The sequence below is a fragment of the Oncorhynchus gorbuscha genome, linkage group LG20 (assembly GCF_021184085.1).
Source record: "Oncorhynchus gorbuscha isolate QuinsamMale2020 ecotype Even-year linkage group LG20, OgorEven_v1.0, whole genome shotgun sequence".
Taxonomy (NCBI): domain Eukaryota; kingdom Metazoa; phylum Chordata; class Actinopteri; order Salmoniformes; family Salmonidae; genus Oncorhynchus; species Oncorhynchus gorbuscha.
The window spans coordinates 10,765,697-10,784,777 of NC_060192.1; the positions used below are offsets into that span (position 1 = coordinate 10,765,697).

Here is a 19,081-nt window from a genome sequence, read left to right on the forward strand (position 1 = left end):
CCTCTCAGCTTTCAAGCCTTCTTTGTTTTCTCACAGCTCCCCACTCTATCAATGGAAACCCAAATCCCTCTCTTTCTCTCATCTTATCTCTGCCTGCAAGAAGGCCTGTGCTTTGTCAAGGGCCACAGCCCTCATTACCTCCCCCCCAGGAGCCACACCCAGGGCCCTCGAAGGAACGGCGCTGATCCTGAAACATAACGAACACACACACACACATGCGGGGAGGAAGAGATAACACCCGAAACAGCAGAAAACTCCATGCCCCTTTGTTTGGCTTCTTCCCTCACCAGGCAGAGATGTCCTCTGTTGTTGACAGATTTTCAGCCAGGCCAGAGACCAGAGAGACTGCCAGGGAGGCAGGGAGGAGGCAGAAGAGAGGGAGGTAGCTGGGCGAAAAGGGTCAATATCAGGGGATATCTTTATCTATCTATATATTTCCGGATATCTTACATGTTATTAGCTATAAGGAATAGATGCAGGAACACTCCGAATAGCAGGCTGCAATTACACACTATTGGCAGATTGGGTTGTCAGTGGGGTCCCTCAAAGTCCAGACCCAACGTGGTGGTAGTGACAGTCTGCGATTTACTACAAACTGTCAATGCATATCATGAATCAAAATTGTGTCGATACACCAAGAAAATATTGTCATTTCACATAACCATACCAAAAGGTAACTCTAACGTAAACTCACCCTATTCCGTACAAATGTGCGCAAACGCAACATTCAAACGAGGCTACAAAAAAAACTAATGGGACTGTAGTGACTGTGTTGACTTCAAAATCGGGGCTGTGAACTACGTTTCTATTTAAGCGTTGATCGAAATGGTAATGGCTCTATAGTATTGGAGAAAAGTTGTTAAAAAACGGACCCTCCGTTACGTCGTGACATGTCATGCCGTAACGTACAGCACGCATAAAGCAACTATTTCTGTCTTTCAATCTCTCTCCACCAGGTATAGCACTTCTCTCATCGTTTAAAAACAGAAAATGGACAGTGACGGGGGTAATGGGGGCTACCTAGTCATTTTTTGCATCATCATTGCATGCGATCATCATTCTCAAAGCCGCTGTTAACTTCTAAGATCACTTTAGCACCGCCCTAAAAACCAGATTCAACTGCGACACAAACCTTCAAATAGGTATGTAATGACACATTATATAAACTCTTTATACTGTTTTATTTACATTTTAGAGGCGATAAGGTGATAAGTTGGACAGATCGAGTGAAAAAAAGCAATTTTCCCACACAACATCTCTCCTTCTCACTATCACGCATTCGTTTCGCTTCCCCACCCGCCATTTTTAAAAAGACCCGACGAGGCTCATTGTCTTCTTGAATTATGCAGAAACGGGCAGCGTTTAGGTCATGTAATTGATTCTGATGGAAAGGGGAGAAATTGTGCTTTACAATGGTATTAACATTACAGTTGATCTCTGGAAGTATTACGTTTTTGGGGCGCTAAAATAAGGGCAATTGTACGGACCAAAGAGATGTACGAGTTTACGTTACCTGCTTCATTCATGATGAGAAAACTAAGTGTAACAAACTAGCTAGCTAGCTGAGTTGCTAGTTAGCTAGCTTATATTAACCAGTAATTCAAAATATGCCTAAACGTTTTAAAACATTAGCTGTTTCCTCGAGGCTTGTTAGGGGGTAAAAACGTTTTGCTGAAGGAAAGGCAATTTTGTTATTTGTTAGCTAGCTAATTTAGGCTACCAGTTAGCTTTCACCCCCTATCAAGTCTAGCTAGCCCTACTGGCTGCTGGCTAAATTAGCTAGCTAACATTCTTGATTCTAGTTACTAAGATAAATAAAACCTCTCAAATTAGCTTCTCACTTTAGTGTTAATAATAATAATAATAGGTATTTTCCGAACAGCTTCTCACTTCTTTGTGTCTCCAGTTGTCAGTTACACACTCATTTGTGGTGCTCAAATTATAAAATACGTGATTCTTGTTGCAAGGCGATCACCTTTATGCAGAGGGAATACAAAAATTATAGCTAGTGACTGAAAGAATGATATGGGTTGGATATTTGTCATATTATTGAGTATGTCCTCAAATAAGCATCAGAAATTGTCCTTATTTAAGCATATCAAAAAGTGTATCAAGATCCTGACATGGACATCAGTCAAGAGCTTATGCATTGTATATGTGCGGAGAAAATATACTGTGTATGCTTACTGTCAGTATTTGTCATCATATAGACAAAATAAGATGTCCACATACATAGTCCTACCTAAGGATATCTATTGAATCAATATCCGGCCATATATCCAGAGGGAATCCAAAAAAGATTTGTGCATGAAAGGAAAATATGGATTTCATATTTGTCAAATTATTGAGCATGTGCTGAAGTCTCAGAAATGCATCAGAAACCGTCCTTATTTTCAGGATATGACAAAAGGCATATCTAGATCCGGATGTGGACCTCAGCCAAGAGAAGCATATCTGGAATGTGCTGAGAAATGTGCTGAGAAAACACAGATCTGCTGATGCACACAGTATTTGTCAACATGAAGAGAGAGAAAAATATGTCACATATCTCAGGATAATAAATGAGTCCATATCCGACCATAGGAAATGTCCATGTGTGATATTCGGAGTAATCCCAGTATCACAAAAGACAAATCTGGATTCAGAATTTGTCAGGATATGGTGCATATTCACAAAACTCAAAATATGCATTGCAAGTGGTCTATTTTCTCTAGAATATCGAAAATATGTCATGTAAAGATATCCCCTGATATGGACCCCTTTCGCCCAGTGGGTGTGAGTCAGGGTGTTCCAGGGCTGCCGAAAGGTAACCTGGCTGATCCTGATTAATCTCTCTGGCTCTGTTGTTCATAAATTACGGAACGGTTCTATATTTCACTGAAAGAATAAACATTTTGTTTTTGAAATGATAGCTGATTAAATAGCACACTGATCTATGAACAGACAGATTGTGTAACAAACAGCCAGTTCACCTACCATAGCACGGGTCTGATTCAAATCAAATTAAATCAAATCAAAAAATTATTTGTCACATACACATGGCTAGCAGATTTTAATGCGAGTGTAGCGAAATGCTTGTGCTTCTAGTTCCGACCATGCAGTAATAACCAACAAGTAATCTAGCTAACAATTCCAAAACTACTACCTTATAGACACAAGTGTAAGAGGATAAAGAATATGTACATAAAGATATATGAATGGGTGATGGTACAGAGCGGCGTAGGCAAGATACAGTAGATGGTAGTGAGTGCAGTATATACATATGAGATGAGTATGTAAACAAAGTGGCATAGTTAAAGTGGCTAGTGATACATGTGTTACATAAAGATGTAGTAGATGATATAGAGTACAGTATATACATATACATATGAGATGAATAATGTAGGGTATGTAAACATTATATTAGGTAGCATTGTTTAAAGTGGCTAGTGATATATTTTACATAATTTCCCATCAATTCCCATTATTAAAGTGGCTGAAGTTGAGTCAGTGTGTTGGCAGCAGCCACTCAATGTTAGTGGTGGCTATTTAACAGTTTGATGGCCTTGAGATAGAAGCTGTTTTTCAGTCTCTCGGTCCCAGCTTTGATGCACCTGTACTGACCTCGCCTTCTGGATGATAGCGGGGTGAACAGGCAGTGGCTCGGGTGGTTGATGTCCTTGATGATCTTTATGGCCTTCCTGTGACATCGGGTGGTGTAGGTGTCCTGGAGGGCAGGTAGTTTGCCTCCGGTGATGCGTTGTGCAGACCTCACTACCCTCTGGAGAGCCTTACGGTTGTGGGCGGAGCAGTTGCCGTACCAGGCGGTGATACAGCCCGACAGGATGCTCTCGATTGTGCATCTGTAGAAGTTTGTGAGTGCTTTTGGTGACAAGACAAATTTCTTCAGCCTCCTGAGGTTGAAGAAGCGCTGCTGCGCCTTCTTCACGATGCTGTCTGTGTGGGTGGACCAGTTCAGTTTGTCTGTGATGTGTACGCCGAGGAACTTAAAACTTCCTACCCTCGCCAATACTGTTCCATCAATGTGGATAGGGGGGTGATTCAACTACATACCAAACCTTTTTAGTACATTATTGTCACAATTGTGCTGCTTTGCTGCATGTTCTGACCATATTGTAAGATTTATTGGATGTCAGTCCAGTAACATTGGCCATCTTGCCTGCATCTCTCCCCCCCCGTGTCTTTTCACCACTTAAACTTTTTATTGCTATGTCTATATTTATTCCACACATCCCACTTCACATTCCTTAGTAAAAATCAGTATGAGAATCAGCATCCTCACCTCAGGCCCAGCTAATGTGGGTTGAGGTGCGGGGTTGGAGAGGGCAGACAGAGAGGGAGGAGGGTGGATAGAATGGGAGGGGATGGAACATTTGGTTTCTACAAACCAAACCATTATCTTTCGCTCTCCTCTCTCTCTTAATAATCCATCAAATTGAAGACGGGTCTATCTGTTTTCAAAAGAGGACGAGAGGAAACTAACACTACTTTTCAAGTCTTGGCCAATTCTCAACAGCGTTAACCTTTTCCAGGATGGCCCTACTTCTTCATTGCACAAATGAATAACCTCAACCAAATTCCAAAGACTGGTGACATCCAGTGGAAGCGGTAGGAACTGAAAACAAGTTCCTAAGAAATATCAGTCAACAGACAGAGACCTGAAAAAAAGAAAAACGGTTATTCCTCTGGGTTTTGCCTGCTCCATTAAGTTCTGTTATACTCACAGACATGATTCAAACAGTTTTAGAAACTTAAGAGTGTTTTCTATCCAAATCTACGAATAATATGCATATCTTATATTCTTGGCATGAGTAGCAAGTTGAAATTGGCCACGCTATTTATTCAAAAGTGAAAATACTGCCCCCTATAGGTTTTGTTCACATCGGCTACCATGAGCGTTATCACACAGTCATCCAGAACAGCTGGTGCTCTCCTACATGCTTCAGTGTTGTTTGCCTCGAAGCAAGCATAAAAGGCTCATCTGGCAGGCTCGCGCCACATCTGACGAGCGTCAGAGCCGGTGTAGAAGGATTTAATCTTAATCCTGTTTTGACGCTTTGCTTGTTTTATGTTTTGTCAGAGGGCATAGCGGGATTTCTTATAAACGTCCGGATTAGTCTCCCGAATTTTGAAAGCGGTAGCTCTAGCCTTTAGCTCGATGTGGATGTTGCCTGTAATCTATGGCTTCTGGTTGGGATATGTACGTGCAGTCACTGTGGGGGGGGGGACGTCATCGATGCACTTATTGATGAAGCCGATGACTGAGGTGGTGTATTCCTCAATGCCACTATATTGACCCCGGAACATATTCCTGTCATGCAGGTGAAAGAGGACCCAAAAGCGACTTAACAGAAACAGAGTTTATTAAAGTCCAAAACGGAATAACAGAATATCTTAGACTTGTAGAGGGGAAAACAACTGGAGAAGCGTTATCACACAGCCACAGACTGCAGAAGGTCGCTCGGGTAGGCGCAGGCTCGACTGAGACACCTGCTCACACGCAGCATCTGTTGAAGGCACAAAACACGACAGGACAGGGTGATACACAATCACGGCAAAAACACGACAGGACAGGGCGAAACGCAATCACGGCATGGTGAATACAATCAAGGAACCTGTTTTGACCGGACAGGAACGGATCACAAAGGAATAAATAGGGAATCTAATCAGGGGAAAGGATCGGGAACAGGTGTGGGAAGACTAAATGATGATTGGGGAATAGGAACAGCTGGGAGCAGGCTTCTGGAACGACAGAGAGAAGAGAGAGCGAGAGAGTGAGAGAGGGAGGGGGAGAGAGAGGGATAGAACCAAACAAGACCAGCAGAGGGAAACGAATAGCATGGGGAGCACAGGGACAAGACATGACAATAAATGACAAACATGACAATTCCAGTCTGTGCTAGCAAAACAGTCCTGTAGTGTAGCATCCGCCTCATCTGACCACTTCTGTATTGAGCGAGTCGCTGGTACTTCTTTCTTTAGATTCTGCTTGTAAGCAGGAATCAGGAGGATAGAATTGTGGAGTAAAGGTGGTCTAGGATTTATTTTTTCCTGGTAGCACATGTGACATGCTGGTAAAAATTTGGTAAAACTGATTTAAATTTGCCTGCATTCAAGTCCCCAGCCACTAGGGGTGCCACATCTGGGTGAGCATTTTCTTTTTTGCTTGCCTTATAGAGTTGGTTGAGAGCAGTCTTAGTGCCAGCCTCGCTTTGTGGTGGTAAATAGACAGCTACGAATAATACAGATGAGAACTCTCTTGGTAGGTCATGTGGTCGACAACTCATCATAAGGTCTACCTCAGGCGAGCAATACTTCGAGACCTCTTTAATATTAGACATTGTGCACCAGCTGTTATTGACAAAAAGTCACACACCCCCACCCCTCGTCTTACCAGTGGTACCATCTCTGTTCTGTCGGTGCATGGAAAATCCCGCCAGCTCTATATTGTCAGTTTCTTCGTTCAGCCACATCTCAGTGAAACATAAGATGTTACAGTTTGTAATGTCCCGTTGGTAGGATAATCTTAATATTGGTCATCAATTTTATTAATCTTGGTCATCAATTTTATGCACGTTAGCAAGGAGAATGGAAGGCATTGGGAGTTTACTCGCTCGCTTCTCAGAAGGATCCCCGATCTGCATCCCCTTTTCCGCCGTATTTTCTTCACACAAAAGGCATGGATCTGGGCCTGTTCCGGTGAGAGCAGGATATCCTTCTCGTCAGACTCGTTAAAGGAAACATTTCTCACAGTTTGTGGTGAGTAATTGCTTTTCTGATGTCCAGAAGTTATTTTCGGTCATAAGAGACGGTAGGAGCAATACGTTTTTTTTTGAGTTACACAAAACGCAAAACAAAAATAACAAAATTGCACAATTGGTTGGGAGAATGTGAAACGTCAGCCATGTTCTTCAGCACCATCTATGTCTTTCCATGACATAGACTGACCAGGTGAATCCAGGTACAAGCTATGATACATTATTGATGTCACCTGTTAAATCCACTTCAATCAATGTAGATGAAGGGGAGAAGACAGGTTAAAGAAGGATTTTTAAGCCTTGAGACAATGGAGACATGTGTACGAACGCCATTGAGAGGGTGAATAGGCAAGACAAAATATTTAAGTGCCTTTGAACGATGTATGTTAGTCGATGCCAGGCACACCGAACTGCAACACTGCTGGGATTTTCACACTCAACAGTTTCCTGTGTGTATCAAGAATGGTCCACCACCCAAAGGACATCCAGCCAACTTGACACAACTGTGGAAAGCATTGAAATCAACATGGACCAACATCCCTGTGGAACGCTTTCGACACCTTGTAGTCCAAGCCCCGACTAATTGAGGCTGTTCTGAGGGCAAAAGGGGGTGCAACTCAATATTAAGAAGGGATTCCTAATGTTTTGTGCACTCAGTGTATAATATTTACCTATTTCATTGGTTGAGTATGAATAATATCATAGATCACACACACACCCTTTTCTGTAAAATGACTCACATGAAAGTCCCCTTCCTCTCTTCACTGCTTCTCCCCCTTTATTTGTGCCATCAATCATAAACATTTGTCAGTAAGCTTAGGACTTTCTCAATACCTTAGAGCTTGTTTTAGAAACGGCTCCCTAGTCATGATAAAGTATTTGCCGAAAAGAAAAATTGTGGTGGAAAGAAAGTACAGTATTGATGACATGTAGTCATTATAGTTACAACTTTACTGCCACCACGTTAAAGCTGGGTCTCGTTCTGTGGACATGGGAATGTTGGCTAAGCTTTATGAAGCAGACTGAACAAACAGTGACTGCCCTCACCTAGATTATTACTCAACACAACTCTGACTGCTGTAAGCTTAGTCAAACAACAGGTTTTCTTTTTCAATAATGAAATAATGAAAAAATATATTAAATTTGTGCTCACAATTCAGTGTGACTGTGATCACATTTTCTCTCTCTCTCTCTCTCTCTCTCTCTCTCTCTCTCTCTCTCTCTCTCTCTCTCTCTCTCTCTCTCTCTCTCTCTCTCTCTCTCTCTCTCTCTCTCTCTCTCTCTCTCTCTCTCTCTCTCTCTCTCTCTCTCTCTCTCTCTCTCTCTCACACATACATTAAAAAAGGTGATAGTATACTTTGTTATAAATACTTTAGATGTATTATCTTTGACATAGCAATGGGGGAGTTTTCCTTGAGAAAACCTACTGGACAAAATTTGAGTAATGATACTACAGCTCCGATGCTCTGATGCAGTGTACTGATGCTTGTTTCAACATAACATTATCATGTGATCAATGACGTCCGGCTTTGTTAGATCAAGTGGTTTTTCACTGATTTTGCAGTGGTTCCGGGGCTTTCCTCGATTCCAAGTTGCTTTCAAACACCGACCTCTACTTGACACCGTACTTACAATGTTGAATCCCGGTGGAAGCATATTCATTTGAAGATATTTGTGACACCACACTTTCTGCACATTGTTGTTCAAACAATTTGTTTTATTTAGTAAAGTATAAGCTTATATCCTAAATAATGCCATAGATTCATAGTTTTTGACAGCAAAAAAAGGATTTCACAGCAAAAAAGGAAGCACGGTGGAAGGTGCGAACCTGTAACAGTAACTGATAAGATGCTCAGACCACAGATATTTGATATACAGTGCATTCGGAAAGTATTCAGACCACTTCCCCTTTTCCACATTTTGTTACGTTACAGTCTTCTTCCAAAATTGATTAAATAGTTTTTTTGCCTCATCAATCTACACACAATACCCCATAATGACAAAGTGAAAACAGGTATTTAGAAATGTTTGCAAATGTATTCAAAATTTAAAAAACTGAAATACCTTAACTGCATAAGTTTTCAGACCCTTTGCTATGAGACTCAAAGTCGAGCTCAGGTGCATCCTGTTTCCATTGATCATCCGTGAGATGTTTCTACAACTTGACTGGAGTCCACCTGTGGTAAATTCAATTGATTGGACATGGTTTGGAAAGGCACACACCTGTCTATATAAGGTCCCACAGTTGACAGTGCATGTCAGAGCAAAAACCAAGTCATGAGGTTGAAGGAATTGTCCGTAGAGCTCTGAGCCAGGATTGTGTCCAGGCACAGATCTGGGGAAGGATACCAAAACATATCTGCAGCATTGAAGGTCCCCAAGAACACCTCCATCATTGTTAAATGGGAGAAGTTTGAAATCAACCAAGACATGGAACCAATTAGACCAAAACTCATGTTTGAGTGATACTTTACTGCTTTTTTTAGTTGTTGGTGTAACTTGAACCACCACTTTCAATGTTCTCTGACTTTATGTTAAAACATGTCATAACCACTGCAAAGGTAATCCCAAAACTTCAGAGCGCAGTGTTAGCATGTAAACAAGGGGGCATTTCACAAGGGCCAGTGGATGCTATTTAATCCTCTTTAAAGCCCACAAGAACAGAAATATACATGTTTTCAACTGAAAGACAACATCCAGAGTAAATCAATTATAGCTGGACTTGAAGTGGGAAATCCGAATTGGGGACTTCTGATTTTTCTTTATGCAGCTCTGCTGTGTTTCCTCTACGATATGACATGCTAATAGATTTCAGTCTACTTTTATTTTCAGTGCTGGGTTTTATTATAATGTTACCTCCCACAAGCATGATTTTTTTTAAAGAACAAAAATAAACTCCTGCAAAGTTCTTCCTCTTCGCCAGTCACGACTGAGCTAAACAGCTTTTCGGCATAGCCTGTACTTGTACGCCTGAGTCATGGAGCAAATTAAAATACAGGGTGCAAAGTTGCAGCTCCACTTTTTTACCAGAAAATGTGATAATTTTAGGACATTTTTTAGCTTGTCCGTATTAAAAAATATATATGACCATTTTATAAATTGTATAATTGCGTGATATGATTGCATTTTGCAACCCTGCTCCCCCCGTTGCCCCAAGATGAATGGTTTTGACCACTAAAGTCTTGCTTCACTACTTCCTTCACTGTTTTGATTGGTGCAGCTAAACCATAAGTGTCTATCCTATAATGAACAGGCACCCGCAAAAGAAAATTCAAGGAACTTGTTGATCTATTTTGTTCTATTTTGTTGTGCTGTTGTTACATTTGTATTGGGGTTTCGTGTTTGGTGCACTCAGGGTGTTGTTACATGTCATTTTTTATGTGGACCATGAGCAAAGTCATTGTAGCCTATCATTTCACTTACCCTGTGAGAAGTGAACAATGAGCAAGGGATTGACTTGGCTTTGACTTGGCTTTGCTGTAACACTGCTAAAGCCTACCAGCAGCCAACCTACCAAAGGTCACACTATGTGCATTATGATGTAGAAAAACACATGCCACTGGTGCCCTCATCAACAGGGTTAAGAGTGAACTGTACCTGTCACAGGACTGGCATGAGACTCTCTCACCAACTCTTTCCCTGTCAAAACAGAGACCATAAAGCTGCTTGGGGTCAGAGGGATGGAGATGGCTCCGTCAGCTGGGACGAGACCATCCACCAAGTCCAACAGAAGATCCGCAAATGGAATGCACGGTCCCTCACAATGACGGGTAAGATCCAGGTCCTGAATGCAATCGTTCTCCTCATTCTACTGTACCTAGGCAGGTTGTTTCCCCCGGAGAGAGCGACCAGCAAGAAAATCAAACGTATGATTCTCACCTTTGTCTGGGGGAGCCAGATTGAGCATTTCAAGCACAGCACCCTGCACAAAGCAGTTGAGACTGGGTGGACATCCTTAACATCATTAAGGCACAAGGAATATCCAACTTGGTCACCAACATCCACAAGACAGACAGGAAAGCCAGGTAATTTGAACGGTACTTTGCAACTCCTATCCTCAGATCCCTGGGACTCAGCACCATCGACCACACTGTACCCTATTGCTGGGACCCCCCACCAGTGTACAAGACGTGGAACGATTTTGCCTTCAGGTCAGATCTGCCCACGGTTGAGGCTGGCATCCTGGATGTACAAGGACATCATGGCCCACCTGAGAGTCAGCTCAGCCATAGACACGCAACAGGTATGGTTAAAGTTCAATCACCACGACATCACAAACAAACAGAAAGACATCACATGGATGGCTGTTCATGGTTGCTTCCCCACTAGGTAATTCATGTAAAGACGGCACACAGCACGTACAGAGGGCTGAAAACATCTACCACCTGTTTGTTGAGTGCATAAGCCTACATAGCCTGGGAGACAGTGCAGCTTGTCAGGCATTGTTCAGGTCTTAAATGCCCCATGAGGGCTTAAATGCCCCACAAGCTCTCAAGGTAAGAGACATTTAGCTTGCCAACGTTCTAATTTATAAACTGATAATGAGCTCCAAACACAAATTAAAGCATGATCTTAACATGAAATGTACCATCCCTTAGTGTAGCAATCAATAGAAACGTATATGCTGATCCACCATGAGCTCTGCTGCCTCAGCCATACTGTCACTCTATTATCAATACCGCTCCACCGATATATAGAGTTTATCTCGTGATCTCAACAAAACAACTTTTGTTATGTCGTGGTCATGAAATAAATAATAAGTTAGGATCTCGACACAACGAGGGAATTTATTTATTCATGTGTCCTCTCTGGACTTCCATAGCATTGACCTCTAGTGGGCGACTTTAAATTCTGAAAACCGAGGCACATAACGGCAAACAAACTTAAAGATTCATGACATACAAATTAATATAAAGTGCCTTCGGAAAGTATTCAGACCCCTGGACCTTTTCCACATTTTGTTAAGTTACAGCCTTAATTTTAAAATTGATTACATTTCCTCCCCCACCAATCTACACACAATACAACATAATGACAAAGCAAAAACAGGTTTTTAGAAATGTTTACTAAAAACGGAAATATGACATTTATATAAGTACTCAGACCCTTTACTTAGTACTTTGTTGAAGCACCTTTGGCAGCGATTACAGCCTTGAGTCTTCTTGGGTATGACGCTACAAGCTTGGCACTTCTATATTTTGGAAATTTCTCCCATTTCTCTCTGCAGACGCTCTCAAACTCTGTCAGGTTGGATGGGGAGCATTGCTGCACAGCTATTTTCCGGTCCCTCCAGAGATGTTCGATCAGGTTCTAGTCTGGGCTCTGGCTGGGCCACTCAAGGACACTCAGAGAGTTGTTCCGAAGCCACTCCTGCGTTGTCTTGGCTGTGTGTAAAAGGTCGTTGTCCTGTTGGAAGGTGAACCAGTCTGAGGTCCTGAGCACTCTGGAACAGGTTTTCATCAATGGTCTCTCTGTACTTTGCTTTGTTCATCTTTGCCTCAATCCTGACTAGTCTCCCAGTCCCTGCCGCTGAAAAACATCCCCACAGCATGATGCTGCCACCACCATGCTTCACCGTAGGGATGGTACCGGGTTTCCTCCAGACGTGATGCTTGGCATTCAGGCCAAAGTGTTCAATCTTGGTTACATCAGACCAGAGAATCTTGTTTCTCATGGTCTGATAGTCTTTAGGTACCTTTTGGCAAACTGCAAGCAGGATGTCATGTGCATTTTACTGAAGAGTGGCTTCCGTCTGGCCACTCTACCATAAAGGCCTGATTGGTGGAGTGCTACAGAGATGGATGTCTTTCTGGAAGGTTCTCCCATCTCCACAGAGGAACTCATGAGCTGTCAGAGTGACCATCGGGCTCTTGGTCACCTCCCTGACCAATGCCCTTCTCCCCCAATTGCTCAGTTTGGCCAGGCAGCCAGCTCTAGGAAGAGTCTTGGTGGTTCCAAACGTCTTCAATTTAAGAATGATGGAGGCCACTGTGTTCTTGGGGACCTTCACCGCTGCAGAAATGATTTGGTATCCTTCCCCAGATTTGTGCACAATCCTGTCTCGGAGCTCTACGGACAATTTCTTCGACCTCATGGCTTGGATTTTGCTCTGACATGCACTGTCAACTGTGGAACCTTATATAGACTGGTGTGTGCCTTTCCAAATCTTGTCCAATCAATTGAATTTACCACAGGTGGACTCCAATCAAGTTGTAGAAACATTTCAAGGATGATCAATTGAAACAGGATGCCCCTGAGCTCAACTTCGAGTCTCATAGCAAAGGCTCTGAATACTTAAGGTATTTATATTTTACATTTTTAATATATTTGCAAACATTTCTAACAACCTATTTTTGCTTTGTCATAATGGGGTATTGTGTGTAGATTGCTAAGGACCCCCCCCCCATCCATTTTAGAATAAGGCTGTAACGTAACAAAATACTTTATGAAAGCACTGTATAGTGAATGTAAAGAGTGTAGTATAGGTGATTTTGTAGACGTTAAAAAGGTGGCTGTAGTGCAGCAGGATAATTCCCATTGAGAAGGTAAGGCAAGCCATTTACTCTCTACAATACAATGATGCCCTCTTCTGGTAGATCTATCGATTAAAAAGTGGCATCAACCATAGCTTTTATTATATATTCTTTCTAAAGACTTAAATAATTCTGTCTCTTTTTAAAATATTTTTTTTAATCAAACAAACATGAAGTAAACCAATCATAGAACCCTATACCAGGAAATAGCCTAATATTCTGGATAGGAGTGGCACATTTGTTTGTGATAAAACATTCTGTCATATTGGTCCCTTTAAACCTTGATAACTGAGTTTACTGTTTTTACATGTAGAAAATCAATATTATGCAACCTTATATTGCACTAATCTTCCACTCAACCTTACCTATTCTAATTTCTCCTAGCTGACCAATGTTGTTAACAAACGTAATAAATGTAATATATCTATGCAGGGGGAGACATAATTATTATATATATATCTTTTTTTTAATATAAAAAAAAATCATATACATATACATTTAAAAAAACATCTAGTCAGATAAAAACCGGCAGGTAGCCTAGTGGTTAAGAGTGTTGGGCCAGTGACTGAAAGGTTGCTGGATCGAATCCCCAAGGTAAAATCTCTTGTTCTGCCCCTGAGCAAGAGCCTCTTGGCGCACCGATCCCTTTAGCGGGATAATTTTCGTCAACATCCGGTGAATTGCAGAGCGCCAAAATCAAATTAAATGACTACAAATATTTAATTTTCATGAAATCACAACTGCAATATACCAAAACACAGCTTAGTTTGTTGTTAATCCACCTGGCATGTCAGATTTCAAAAAAGCTTTACGGTGAAAGCAAACCATGCGATTATGTGAGGACAGCTCTCAGCAGACAAAACATTACAAACAGCTAGCAGCAGAGTAGATTGATCATGAAAGTCAGAAAAGCAATACAATTCATCACTTACCTTTGATGATCTTTGTATTTTTGCAATCACGAGACTCCCAGTTACACAATAAATGTTTGTTTTGTGCGATGAAGATTATTTTTATATACAAAAACCTCCATTTGGTTGGCACGTTTTGTTTAGTAATCCACAGGCTCGTGCGGTCACGACGGGCAGACGAAAATTCCAAATAGTATCCATAAAGTTCTTAGAAACATGTAAATATTTTTAAAATCAATCCTCAGGTTGTTTTTAGAATAAATTATCAATAATATTTCAACCGGGCGGTAGCCTTTTCAATAGGAGAGACAGAGAGAAAAGGTCTCGCTACAGGCGCTCACGCATGCACAAATCTGGGGACACCTAGCTATCCACTGACGCGATGTGATCATTCTTGCTCATTTTTCAGAATAAAAGACTGAAACTATGTCTAAAGACTGTTCACACCTTGTGGAAGCCATAGGGAAAGGAATATGGTTGATATCCCTTTAAATGGAGGATAGGCTTGCAATGGAAAAGAGTGGTTTCAGAAAAACAGCACTTCCTGGTTGGATTTTCCTCAGGTTTTCATTTACATTACATTTAAGTCATTTAGCAGACGCTCTTATCCAGAGCGACTTACAAGTTTTCGCCTGCAATATCGGTTCTGTTATACTCACAGACAATATTTTGACAGTTTTGGAAACTTTAGAGTGTTTTCTATCCTAATATGCATATTCTAGCTTCTGGGCCTGAGAAATAGGCAGTTTACTTTGGGCACCTTTTTCATCCAAACATCAAAATACTGCCCAACTGTTCCCTGGACCTGGATGTTAATTAAGGCAGCCCCCTGCACCTTTCTGATTCAGAGGGGTCGGGTTAAATGCGGAATACACATTTCAGTTGTACAACTGACTAGTATCCCCCTTCTTTAAAAAAAACGAAATTAGTGACAGGTGCCTTGTGACCAAAAACTGGACGGAAATGTAATTAATAAAAAAAAAACTATTTATTTAAGTCTGCAAAAATAAATAACTGTACATTTTCACAGGAGGGGAACATTGAACATCAGCTCACACCACATGCCACACCTGTACAAAATGTGGAAAACAACACTGGACACTGGACCATCGTTAGTCTGGTGTCTCAAGCAAGTCTGTGATGAATTGTGCCCTCACCCAGCCTGGGGGCATGTCAGCTTAAATGCCTGCATACAAAGGGGCATCCAGAGGAACAGTGGATATGCAAAGAAGGAGGTCGGGCAATCCACTGCTGGCCGCCAGTTTACACTGGACCAACGTTGGTCTGGTGTCTCTCAAGCAAGTCAGTGCTGAATTGTGAACTCCCCATGCTGCTCCTGGTCAAGAGCGTCCAGCCAATCCACCCCTGCTGATGCTTTTTGAGAGAGGGAGAGTATGTTAAACTACTTATAGTCAACCCAATGTTAGCAAATATTCAATTACAATTGCTATGCTTAACGTTTATTATAGAAAAACTCACCCTAGCACATTCTGAGGCAAGAAGGACATCGCCCTATTTTGGACCCAGAGTTCTGGGTCCAAAACAAATAATACAATACACGACATACAAAACAAGGACACGTAGAGAGAAAGAGGGAAGATGTCCCCCCCCCCCCCACTCATTCCCCCCCCAACTGCTCGGGTGGCAGGGCCAGCACATGCTGCCCAAAGTTAGATTAAAATATTACAATTGAGGGTGCGTTAATAAGTACAAATTCACAGCGCCGACTCGTCTAAGTAGGAGAGGAAAGGCTGCCAGATTTGATCAAATGTTGATAATTTATTGTTCAGAATATATCTAATTCTTTTAAAGTGTACAGTGTTTGCCAATTCACTGAGCCATAATTTGGTAGAGGGCGCTTCCCTCCTTTTACAAAACAACAAGATTAGTTTTTTTGCCGAAATGAGACCATACGAGATTAGTTGTTTTTGGGGGTTGGTTAATCCGTTTAGGGACTCAGATACTCCCAGGATTATCAGAAGCGGGTCTGGATCTGTTGATGTCTCCAAAACTTCAGAGAGGATCCCAAAAATTCCACACCAATAACCATGCAAGCTAGAGCATAGGGCAAAGCAGTGGAGTAGTGTACCCTGCGTAGCCTGACATTTATCACATGTAGGGGATATATCAGGAAATATCCTATGCAGTTTAGTTTTGGAATAGTGTAATCTGCGTAATACCTTGAATTGTATGAGACGATGTCTTGAATTAATGGAGCATGTGTGGATATACTCCAAGCTCTCTTCCCAGTCTGCCAGAGAAATGTCAGTCCCTAGTTCTTCCTCCCATTTTGCCTTGATGGCATCTGTAGAAGGTGTTCTAACAGATTGAAAAGCATCATATAGACGCAATATCAGTTTATCTGAGGTGGGGCATATGTTTATGCATCCGTCAAACATGGAAGGTTTAGCATTCCCAAATGTTGGGAGGTGTTTTCTAACGTAGTCTCTAATTTGTAGGTATCTGAAAAAAATACTTCTGGGAAGATTATAAGTTTCCCTCAGCAACTCAAAGGAAGCAAAGGTCCCTTCTATGTATAAATCCCCTATGGTACTTATCCCCAGCTCTCCCCATTGCTCAAAGGTGTTATCAAGGTTAGAAGGGGCAAAGGAGGGATTCCTGGCGACAGGGAGCATGAATGACATTGGTCTAAGCTCAAAGTGGACTTTAATTTGCATCCAGATTCGGACTGTGCTATGTATAATAGGATTGTTACAATAAAGTGACATCTCCAGATTGACAGGCGACAAAATCACAGCGCCAATAGAGAAGGGGTGACACTCCTCACGCTCCATAGTAAGCCAGCTGGATGCCGGAAGTGCGTCATCCAGCAGAAACGTAACAACGCGGAGGTTAGCGGCCCAGTAATAAAATCTAAAATTTGGGAGAGACAATCCTCCTCCCATCTTGGATTTACAGAGGTGTTTTTTTACCTATGCTGTGTGTTTTATAATCCCAGATGAAAGGATTGATAATTGAGTCCAGTTGTTTATGAAAGGATTTAGGTATGAATACTGGGATGTTCTGATATAGGTAGAGCAGTTGTGGGAGGAAGACCATTTTAATGGCATTAATTCTTCCGAGCAGAGACATTGGGAGAGTTCTCCAAAATAGTATGTTTGCTTTGAGTTTTTGTATCAGAGAGGGGAAATTCTCTTTAAATAGTAAGGAGCATTGTTTGGTAACTACAATTCCTAGGAAGGTACATTTTTCTGAAGATGGGAGATGTTCTAGCCAGGAGGTGTTTTGCGACCGTATGGGCATTAATTCTGTTATGCGGGTGAATGAGGACCCAAAAGCGACTTGGCGAAAACAGAGTCTTTATTCCAGTAAAGGAAATAGGCAATACTCCTGGACAATCAGAGCAGAAAACAAAACATAAAAAACTTAATTCCACTCGTAGTGACGAGGACAGACTGGAGACTCGACCATTAACTGTAGGTTGCCTCGGGAAGGCACCGACCGTAGCAGACTCAGACACCTGCTCACACGCAGCATCTGAGGGAAACAAGACACGACAGGGCGAGACAAAGACACAGCACGGCGAACAATATACAAGGATCCGACAGGACAGAAACGGAAAACAAGGGGAGAAATAGGGACTCTAATCAGAGGGCAAGATAAGGAACAGGTGTGAAAAGACTAGATGATTGAGTAGGGGAATAGGAACAGCTGGGAGCAGGAACGGAACGATAGAGAGAAGAGAGAGAGGGAGGGAGAGAGAAAAAAGGGAACGAACCTAATAAGACCAGCAGGGGGAAAACGAACAGAAGGGAAAGCAAAATGACAAGACAATATAAGACAAAACATGACAAATTCACTCTTGTTCCAAGTTATTCTGTATCCCGAGAAGGTACCAAACAAATTGATCACATCAAGAATAACTGGGATACTAGCCTGGGGTTCTGTTATATAGAGGAGGATTGTTATGCAGGTGAGTGAGGACCCAAAAGCGATATAACGGAAACAGAGTCTTTTAATGTCCAAACAGGGAAAACATAAATCCTCAATCATTACAGGGGGAAGTCCAAACAGGGAAAACACAAATCCTCTAGTTTAACAGGAGAGTCCCCCTTCTAGTTGTTGAGGAGAGTTGCAGGGCTAGCGGCAACAGACAGCAGGTCCCTTCGGGTAGGCGCGGGCCGTAGAGGATAGAGACACCTGCTCACACGTAGTATCTGATGACGAGGCAGAATACAACTGGACGGAACAAAAGCAAAGCAAACAGCAAACAGCAAACAGCAAACAGCAAACAAGAATCCGACAAGGACAGAGGCAGAAACCGAGAGAGAAATAGAGACCTAATCAGATGGCAAAATAGGGGACAGGTGTGAGAGAGTAAACGAGGTCATAGGAGAATGAGGAACAGCTGGGAGCAGGAACGGAACGAGAGAGAGAGAGAGGGATAGAGAGAGGGAAAGAAACCTAATAAGACCAGCAGGGGGAAACGAATAGAAGAGAAAACACAGGGACAAGACATGACAATATATGACAATACATGACAGTACCCCCCCCACTCACCGAGCGCCTCCTGGCACACTCGAGGAGGAAACCTGGCGGCAACGGAGGAAATCATCGATCAGCGAACGGTCCAGCACGTCCCGAGATGGAACCCAACTCCTCTCCTCAGGACCGTAACGGGAAACGATGAAGAGGGAATCTAGTGCAATTACTATTATAAAAATGAGACACGGGTAGAGAACTGTAAGAGTTTGAGCAATCAGGACCAAACAGGCCAGGAGAGTAACAACTAGGGACAGACTGAGACACAGCAAGGCTAAGACCAGGAACAGGAGAGAGGCGGTGGCTGTGGACAGACTGAGACACAGCAAGTGCAGGAGCAGGACCAGGAGAGATGCGGTGGCTGGGGACAGACTGA

The 19,081-nt window shown here is 42.2% G+C and overlaps 1 protein-coding gene across 1 annotated transcript in view; it reads left to right on the plus strand.

Annotated features, from left to right (window-relative positions):
* Window positions 1-6,679: 6,679 nt before the first annotated feature.
* The window catches only part of LOC124006622 (torsin-1A-like), a 48,882-nt gene continuing 36,480 nt past the window's right edge, over window positions 6,680-19,081 (plus strand). Inside the window, exons 1-3 of the mRNA XM_046316674.1 lie at window positions 6,680-6,699; window positions 10,410-10,571; window positions 10,820-11,001. Of these exons, the coding sequence (XP_046172630.1) occupies window positions 6,680-6,699; window positions 10,410-10,571; window positions 10,820-11,001 (364 nt within the window). The remainder of the gene's footprint in view (window positions 6,700-10,409; window positions 10,572-10,819; window positions 11,002-19,081) is intronic.